Genomic DNA, 10,211 nt, shown 5'->3' on the forward strand with positions numbered 1-10,211 from the left:
GTAGAACCTTTTCGCCTAGGGGGATCTAGCTCATAGTTCCGGGTAGAAGTACTCTTCGCTCAGGATGTTTTTCGTAGCTTAACCCCGGTAGAACATTTTCTCCTAGGGGGATCCAGCTCATAGTTCCGGGTAGAAGTACTCTTCGCCCAGGATTGTTTTTCGTAGCTTAACCCAGGTAGAACCTTTTTGCTTAGGGGGATCCAGCTCATAGTTCCGGGTAGAAGTACTCTTCGCTCAGGATGTTTTATGTAGCTTAACCCAGGTAGAACCTTTTTCGGCTAGGGGGATCCAGCTCATAGTTCCGGGTAGAAGTACTCTTCGTCCAGGCTTGTTTTTCGTAGCTTAACCCAGGTAGAACATTTTTGCCTAGGGGGATCCAGCTCACAGTTCCGGGTAGAAGTACTCTTCGCTAAAGTTGTTTTTTCGTAGCTTAACCCAGGTAGAACCTTTTTGCCTAGGGAGATCCAGCTCATTGTTCCGAGTAGAAGTACTCTTCGCCCAGGCTTGTTTTTCGTAGCTTAACCCAGGTAGAACATTTTCGCCTAGGGGGATCCAGCTCATAGTTCCGGGTAGAAGTACTCTTCGCTCAGGTTGTTTTACGTAGCTTAACCCAGGTAGAACCTTTTCGCCTAGGGGGATCCAGCTCATAGTTTTCGGGTAGAAATACTATTCGCCCAGGACTAGTTTTTGTAGCTTATCCCAGATAGAACTTTTTCTCCTAGGGGGATCCAGCTCATAGTTCCGGCTGGAAGTACTTTTTGCCCATGCTGTCTTTCGTAGCTTAACCCAGGTAGAACCTTGTCACCTAGGGGGATACAACTCATAGTTTTGGGTAGAAGTACTCTTCGCCCAGGTTGTTTTATGTAGCTTAACCCAGGTAGAACCATTTCGCCTAGGGGGATCGAGCTCATATTTGCGGGTAGAAGTACTTTTCGCTTAGGTTTTTAATCATAGCTTAACCCAGGTAGAACCTTCTCGCCAAGGGAGATCCAGCTCATAGTTCCGGGTAGATGTACTCTTCGCCCAGGTTATTTTTCGTAGCTTAACCTAGGTAGAACATTTTCGCCTAGGCGGATCCAGCTCATAGTTCTGGGTAAAAGTACTCTTTGCTCAGGTTGTCTTACGTAGTTTAACCCGGGTAGAAACTTTTCGCCTATGGGGATACAACTCATATTCTGAGTAGAAGCACTCTTCGCCCAGGTTTGTTTTTCGTAGTTTAACCCAGGTAGACCCTTTTTGCCCCGGGGATTCAGCATTTTTTCAGTAATACAGGGCGCCAACCCCTAGTTACATTATCCTTTTTAGTAATACAGGGCGCCAACCCCTAGTTACATTATCCTTTTCAGTAATACAGGGTGCCGACCCCTGGTTACATTTCTTTTTCAGTAATACAGGGCACCAACCCCTGATTACCTTTCCTTTTTCAGTAATATAGGGCGCCAACCCCTGGTTATATTTCTTTTTCAGTAATACAGGGCGTCATCCCCTGATTACATTTTCTTACCAGTATAGGATACACCAATCTCTGATCTCCTTACCAGTATAGGGTACACCAATCCCTTGTTGTGTTCTCCAACATAGGGTACACCACTCCCTAGTTGATTTGATTTTAAATGCAGGATACACCACTCCATGGTATCATTACCAATATAGGGTATCCCATTCTCTAACCACAGTTTCCAACATAAGGTACACAAATCCTTAGTTGAGACATTCTTTTGGGACAATAAAAAATAAAATCATCATGACCTTTTCAGGGTACACCATTACTTTTTTTTATTTTATTTCTTTCAATAAAGAAGTAGTTTAGAATTTTATTACAATAACTCACGAAATTTTTCGAGTGAAAACTGGGGCAGAAAAATTTCGTTCGTTTGTTTGTTGTGATGTCTGAGCAGGTTTTACCTCGAGGCACAAGGTTCGAGATGAACAAAAGAAGAAGTTTTAATCCACAATAAAGAAAAGAAAAAAAAAGTGAATCCAAATGCAGAAGCAGATGGAAATGATATGGACTACTCAAAACATGACTGAAGTTACGAGCTTCACATTTCCCGTTTTGCTCAGAAGAAGCCGTAGAAGAATGAACTAACACCTACAGCTAGCAAGCATCAAGATTTAGATCAGAGTCTGCATGAACAACCAGTCAAGACTTAAGATCAAGGTTCAGAAGACTTATAAATAGGAATCTTGTAACTTATAACTGATAGGCTTGTTTAGTTCCTTTATATTTTGATGTAATAACAGGGCCACGGACCGGAGCCTCGACAGAACCTAGCTCGACTTTCGAACTCATCACTCCATCATTTTTCTTGAACTACACGCGACCTGATTCCCTTATAACCCGGGATATGTAGGCTGTCCAAAACCAGGACTCGGTTGCACCTTTTTCTTTTATTTTCTTCCTCTTTTGAATAACGATATGGTCAAAACTTAGTCACACGGCTCACTTTATCTTTGCCTGAAAACTTATAATGTTTTCAAGCAAAGAGGGGCATGTTGTGAGCACCTAATTTTTGACCGTACTTGAATATTTCCCGCTTCCAGGCGTGTCCCCACTAAACTTTTCTTTGTCCCCCATGCTTATCCCCCCACACTTTGCTCCCTACTCTCTCCATTGTTTCCCACTCCTTGTCCCCCATGCTTGTCTCCTATCACAAACCCCATACCCCATTTTCAGCTATAAAACACACACATAACATACAAAAAGGGGAGAAACCAGCAAAGAAAACTAGCTTCAAATCCAGCCCCAAAACTCCCTCAAAACAGCTAAAAAATGAGCTGAAAACAGCCCAAAAAACGAGCTGAAAACCAGTCCACACACAGCTGCCGATAACACCCCAAAACAGTCACTTTTCTCCAGTTCAACACCCCCAAAAATGAGCTGAAAATCAAGCCCCAAAGACGACCTCAAATGCTCCAAAAAAGAAGCTGAAAATCTGCCCGAAAACGCAGCCATGAACCTCCATTAAACATCACCCAAATCAGCCCCGAAACAGCCCCCAAGCACAAGCTAAAAACTGCTGAAATTAGCTGAAAAACGCAGCAAACAGAATTGCAAAACACCACCCAAAATCCAGCGTTAGAGAGCAGCAAAATCAGCTGCGAATCTGCTGAAAAATCTGACCAAAAGTAGTGAAACAAGCTGCGAAATAGCTCGAAATCTAGCCACAAACCTCTATTGAAACGACCCTTTTACACCCGAAACGGTTGTCCAAATATAGTCGAGTTAGTATAGTCTTTTCCTGGATCCTGATTCGTGGTCGTAGTCGGGTTCATGGTCAATTGGCTCTGTTCCGTTCGAGGTCCGAGCTTTGTTTCGCTATTGTGTTTCGAAAGCAACAAGGCCACACTCTTGTATTGAAGGTCGGTTTTTCTAATTTTCACTTTGTTACAGTATTTTGAATCTTGGTGTTCACTGCTGAATCTGTTAATCTCTACTTCTCTGGCCTTTGTTTGGCATTCCTAAGCTGTTTTCTGCACAATCAGGTATTGGATCTGAATTCAAGCCTTTGATTTGTAAAATATTGAGTTCCTATGCTTGATAATAAAATTCTAGATCTCTATTGCTATATGCATTTAGTTTCATTTATGATTTCATTTTGTTTAGTTTTAATCTGACCATGCTGTAGTAGTACAACATTGTTTATGACAAATAAAATAAAAGGATGGATTCTGGATTAATGTACTATGTGTGCACTTAAATCTATAATGGCATGAACAATATATGATTTTAGTTAGTGCTAGACTCTTGTCACATTGATGTTTTTTCCTAAGCCAGTTTTGGGTTTCAATAACGATGCACCTGCAGTTTATGAATTTGGACTCAAATCGTCCACACATTAATTTCACAAGTTATGGGACCTCTAATCTCAAACAAGTTTTGGCAAAATTAGTTAAACTCTTGAATATGCGTAGCTTGCTTTAAAGCGCGATTAATAAATTATCGTGGCCATGGGTACGATTCCCGTGGTATGGTCACGATACGTAATCTCCAAGTCGAGTGTGCGTTTCACGTGATTCGACCATCACTTCAAATAATAATAAAAATTGACATATTGTAAATCGCGGGTGCGTTTCACGTGACGCTATTCGCAACGTGTACAAAAAAAAAAACGAGTGTGCGACATCGCGACTTGTTCAAACAAATTTCATAAACACTAAAAGCGGTTAATTAATTAAAAGCGGTAAATGATTAAATGCACTATAGGTTTTTAAACATGTTAATAAATCATATAATTAAGCCAAGTTTAAGTCAATAAAGCGACCGTGCTAGAACCACCGGACTCGGGGAATGCCTTACACCTTCTCCCCGGTCAACAGAATTCCTTACCCGGACTTTATTTTCGCAGACTAATAATAATAGAGTCAAACATTCCTTTGACTAGGGATTCAAATAAAAGGTGACTTGGAACACCCGAAAATCAATTTCAAGTGGCGACTCTGAACAATAAGATAATCCCTATTTCAAATTGTCACTTTAATTAGATAAAACTCTTTAACCTACAACAATCCAATAACGCACATATTTATCTTTGTGGGGGGTAAAAAGGAGGTGTGACAAGTATGTTATGATATCACGTGTTGATCCAGCTAGGCAGTTGGTTCGCTTGGTCACATATAGTCAGGCACCGGATGCCGTGTTACGTCCAGGCCCAGCTTTGGGGCGTGACAGCAACTAACGATGGTGACCGATAGTTGTGGCTATGTGGTAAGGGTGGACAGATTTGGAAGCCTGCAAATCATTCTGGATGTTCATATAATTGGTTGCATTGTAATGCTCTGAATGTCTCTTGACATTTGCGATAAGTTTAATTTGGCTTGCCATCTTTTAAGTGAATGCCAAAGTTAACAATGGATACTTGCATTTATTATTGTAGATTTTTTAGGTTCAGGCAATTGGGAATTGACATTGGCATGCCAACTTTTTTTACTCATATCCCTTGAAAACCATACCCTGTTCTTTTTCTTTGAGCATTAATTTTAGCTTTCATTTTTATTAGCTTATAATTGTTGCGACCAGTAAGACTTATAAATGACTTTTATGATTTGTTCACAGGCTAACTCTTGCTCTTTTTTTGTTTGATGTAGGTTGGGCATACCTCTCAACTGTGGATGAGACTATCGCTAGGTGAAGGTTACAACCAATAACAATGGATACTCTTTGTGTAATTAATTGAGAGTTCTCAATTCACGAAGGAAACCTGGAAATCCAATGAAGAATGAAGGAAAATAAAGTTAATGGAAAAGAAAAGGGAGATTAACAAAAAGATTGTTAATCAATAGAAGTCACCATTCATGCTCCAAAATTTGTTCATATTACATCTTATATAATGCATACAGAGTTCTGGAAAGATCACCTAATGCAAATGGCTGATATACTTGACCACGGATCCAAGATATGATCATATATATATATATATAAAAACAATCTGTATCTCTAGTTCTTGGATTCAGTAACAGAAGCCATGGTTAATGGGCAAAAACCATGATCAAGACTAGCTTTCCATACTTTGTCAATATCAAACATCATGTTACCACACTCGTGCTCTTTCCAACCTTCCAACGCGTGCAAAATCCCAGCTATTCTCCACGCACTCATCACTCTTCGCGGCAACCAATTCTGGAATTATATTGTGAATTACTATAAGAAGAAGATCAACAAAATTAAAGAGAAATTAAGGATATTAGATAACCGTCTCTAACCTCACAAGAGTCTACATTTTCAAGATATTTTGGAGTAATCATAGCTGGTGTGCTGAAGTAGAAGCAATCCTTGCGAGCTTTCTTTGGTGGGAATTGTGAATAAGGAATGAATATTGTTCCTTTTGGTGCTTTCAATTGTTCATCTTCACTCAATCCATCCCTTACTAGCCATGTCTGCAACATAATCATGAACCTCTTTTGATTGTCATGAATTATCAAGATTCAGGACTGTATACTTTTCCATGTATTTTGGTTTATACGTACCTTTGAAATATTATAAGATTTCGACAGGACCAGTTTAGTTGCAGCTTCGGGGTTTAGCTTTGTTTTAAGTCTCTTGTACTCTTCGTCATCTAACGTGACAACCTATATATAAAAAATTACATTCAAAATGAGAAAAAGGAAAATGAATATTGTGGACGAGATTGATAGTGATCACATATACCTGAATTCCTCCTTGACACAAGGCTAAGGCAATGGAGTAAGCAACTTTGGACAAACGGCCTCGAAGGACAACTTGGGAAGTTCCTTTAGGAATGGAATTTATGACCACAGCAACAGCTAGGCTACTTCCATCTACCACCTTTACTTTCAGCTGAGGATTCCTTCTTATGTAAAGTTCCCCACTATTATTCAGCTGCTCTTCCTAGAAAGTTACATTTATTTAGATGCGTTAACTAGTACAACTGAGGCTCTCTTTGGTTCAGCCAACAAACAATGGATATAGGGTGAGAGGAGAATTCTTTTCAATTCTTTTTCGCCCTAATATTAGCCAATGTTTGTGATAGCTGACAGACGTTTTGCTAGATGTATGCATGCAAGAAAAGCATACGGTTAAGAAGAATCATGTAATTCTCTCATATATTTTGACTTACTTGATTTAAGAGTCCAAGGCTCAATACTTTTATGCCTTTCTGATCTGCTTCCATGATGGCTTCCTCAATCAACTTGTTAATAGTCTCTCTTTGCCATTTCATAAAGTACTGCAACAACATTTAGAATCAGGCCAAACAATCGCATTAACAACAGATCCAAAGTATGAAACAATCTTGAATACTATTTCATTGCTTACTTGTATGCGATACTTTGGAATAGCCCAAGTTTGCAATTTGAGATTCTTGAACAAATTTCTCTCAACAATAAACGTGTGACCATAAATCCATGTGATCATTATCGACCATAGTGTGACAGGCCACATTAGCCAGAAATACCATTTAGAGGACTGAGGCTTCGAGGCCAAGGATGCTAACCCCAGGCGGAGATGGTAAATGGATTCAGGGGTTGTTAGATGTGTAAGGTGCATTACATCAGGCAATTCAGCTTCTCTCTCAAGTGACTTTACGTACAATGTATTTGATGACTTGTCCAGTGTATCATAGATATAGTCATACATTGGCATGAAAAGTGAATAATTTGTCCTAAATTGAGTGTGATGTAGTGAGTGGTACCTGTGCCATCAGCACAAATGATCTTAGCGGCAAAAGAACAAACAAAATCTTCACAAATACAAAACTTCAGTGATCACTAATGTGCCCAATAATCTATAGGAATTTTACATTCAAAAGAAGACTTTCTTTTCCATAAAATTTCGGAAACAATTGCCTTATAAGTGAACTAATTGTGTAAATATTTTGCATTAAATTAAGCTCAATGAAATATAGGGCCAGAAGACTCACGAGGGTGTATACATCAAGTACTTGAGAGGGGAAAATATAGAGAATATCCACTTAGGAATGAGCTCAAAGTTGCAATGCCCCATGTTGTTCATGAAATCAATGTAGGTGATATACGCACCAAATGCAGTTATAGAAGCAGTTCCAGTGAGTGTAGCGGTGAGCAATGGTATGGCAAAGAGCAAGAAATATGATATGTGCTCGGCAAACGGATGAATTACAGCTGCCAAAATACAAAAAAAAAAATCCTTTTATAAGACCTCACAAAATATGATAGTAAAACGGTTTTGAGAGGACGACGTACAAGTGATGGGCTCAGTAACAATGGAGGAATGGTGATGCGAATGATAACGAGAGTAGAGAAAATGGTGGTGCAGAGCTCTGTGAAGCCAATAATAGAGAAACTCGACAGGACCAATATGAAGCAAGGCAATAATAATGATGCCATCAGTTCTCCACAAAGGCAAGTGATGAGCTTGTTCCAGCAACAGGTATCCAATATAGTATATCAGTCCATTAAATATGATCTGATCATCCCTACAAAATCATATATTCAACCTTAAATCAGTCATGCCATGTACAATTAAATTTGCATTTGCTTGCCTTTTGTTGGATCGACCCTTTTAGTAAAGAGTCCAAGAACATAATAAAATGGAGTACAAAGTTTAGGTATGCGCCTACCGAGTCCAAAACTAATTAATTCTGTAAGTAAAGCTTATATTATGAGCGGGGTGGCAAACGGGGTCGGGTCGGATATGGGCGGGTCAGATTTTAGGTTTCTTACTGTAACTTTACATTATTTTTCAACATATTCTAAAGATGAATAATAATATAAGTGAATCGGTGATTCTTAAAATCTTTGAATACTAATGATTAATATTTCATTTGTTTATCCAAATGTCTGGTGCCCGCTTTGAAGCTCGATTAATCTCGATTTGCGCCATAAAATTCTACTTTGGAGGTAGCACGCTTCCTACCAAAGGTAACACCAATCTCAGGGCTCAACCCAAGACCTTTACTTGAGAATTTAGAAGTACATATCACTCCACATCTTTTAGTGGTATAATAGTATCTTAGTGTTAGTGGAGCAAGTAATGTGAAGTTAAAATTAAAATAATTACAACAAAATTAACACCTGACCTTAAGAAGTGAGAGAAGTTATTTTTTTCCTTTTAGTTTGAAGTCACTTACTACTACTACTACGTATTATGGAGTAGATGAATGAAGGCGTAAGGCTAGGAAGTACATACCAGTTGCTTTCTCTGTCAACTTGATCAAATTCTATGCTTTTATCAACAATTCGATTATTACCCTTGGCAGTCCTGTAACGAGATAGAGATATCCATATCTGGTTGTGAATCACTCTCGACAGTAGAAGTGGGAGTATGATTATGTATACAATGTCCCTCTGGCTTTCATCTTTGCTCATAAAGTATGTGTATATGCTGTGACCCACAAATGGTGCCAAAACCAAGTACTTCATCCCATACAAATCAATATTGTTAAAAAGTTAGCAGAATCCTTACTATAATAAATTAATGATTAAAACAAAAACAAAACAAAAAGGTAATGAGTTGCCAGTACTAATACCAAAACAGACCGTAATTATTTTGTAGAATTAATTTATAAAACATTAGCTACGTACTTATCGTAATAAGAAAATATTACAATGTTTTCCTGGAACTTTGTCACATTTAATAAATCTTTATTAAAGATAAAAAGGCTCAGAATTCTTTTTTTTCTCTTTTGGCAAACCGTTCATCTCCCTAACTAGCTCCCGAACATGAATATTCTTTCAAAGAAATGATACGGAAATGAAAAGGCAAAACACAAACAATTAAACACAATATAATCTTCTCGTAATGTTGGACTGAAAGAACTCAGTGCAACGTCGGAGACATCTGATGCATTAAATGAATAAGTTATTTCCAAGTCCAACAACAGAAGAAGAAAGAAGAGAAGCAAGTTGTTAAGTTACTTTGACAAAAATCAGGATTTGAAATTTATGGATTAAAGTTTGAAATTCTATGAGTTTGATTTATTGGGTTCAGATTCTATTATTTGTACTTATTTAGTTAATTTTCTGCATCCGCCTCTGAATATACTTAATTTAAACATATGAAAAGAATAACGGGAAAAAATTTGTTGGAGAATTGAAGAAATTAAAGAGTACCTTGAAGTTTCCAAGAAATGTCCATGGCCATTCAGTGAGAATGCCAGGTTTAGAAGCCATGCTTTTGTACAGCTTCTTCCTCGCAAAATAAAGTCCTTGTAGTTTTGTTCTTCCTCTGTCTTCTCTTAAAAGCCTTTGCTTCCACTGCATTATATAGAGAACTCTATTACATCTATTAACCGTCCAATTAATGGCCTTACGTACAAAATCACCCCTTCACCCGGTGGCGGACCCAATATTTTATGCAAGCGGGTTCAGATAGAGACTAAACCCTCGGCTGCATCTGACAGTAGAAGCACTATCATGCTTAATAAATATAGTTTACCTTTTCCTCTTTGTTTCGGTTCATAACAAAACCTCCAAAAAAGGTTTTGCTGGCTACTCTTCTTTTTTCCGTATTTTGAGGCTGCCTTTTAAAAACATATAAAGATAAATTTTAACAACTTTTTATCTATTTTCTTAGATTTAACAATTTGTTATATAAATTTTTAATTATTTTATTTAACAATCATCAATATTGATACCAAAATACTAAATTCTAGTACTTATATATATTTGTTTAAATTTTACAAATTCAAAATTATTTTATTTTTATAAGCTAATTATTGCAAACAATAACAAATAAAAGAGAACTATAAACTAAACTGGATGAATAACTTCTT

General features: G+C 37.8%; 1 protein-coding gene across 1 annotated transcript; it reads right to left on the reverse strand.

Annotated features, from left to right (window-relative positions):
• Positions 1-5,269: 5,269 nt before the first annotated feature.
• Positions 5,270-9,717, reverse strand: LOC107759567 (very-long-chain aldehyde decarbonylase CER1). Its single transcript, XM_016577539.2, has 10 exons — positions 9,550-9,717; positions 8,627-8,853; positions 7,681-7,913; positions 7,380-7,599; positions 6,776-7,151; positions 6,579-6,686; positions 6,149-6,349; positions 5,968-6,069; positions 5,704-5,877; positions 5,270-5,620 (listed from the first exon to the last, which is right to left on the reverse strand). The coding sequence occupies exons 1-10, from the start codon at positions 9,697-9,699 to the stop codon at positions 5,438-5,440; spliced, it is 1,974 nt and encodes a 657-aa protein (XP_016433025.2). The 5' UTR covers positions 9,700-9,717; the 3' UTR covers positions 5,270-5,437.
• Between the last annotated feature and the right edge of the window lie 494 nt (positions 9,718-10,211).

Source organism: Nicotiana tabacum, chromosome 19 (genome assembly GCF_000715075.1).
Source record: "Nicotiana tabacum cultivar K326 chromosome 19, ASM71507v2, whole genome shotgun sequence".
NCBI lineage: Eukaryota > Viridiplantae > Streptophyta > Magnoliopsida > Solanales > Solanaceae > Nicotiana > Nicotiana tabacum.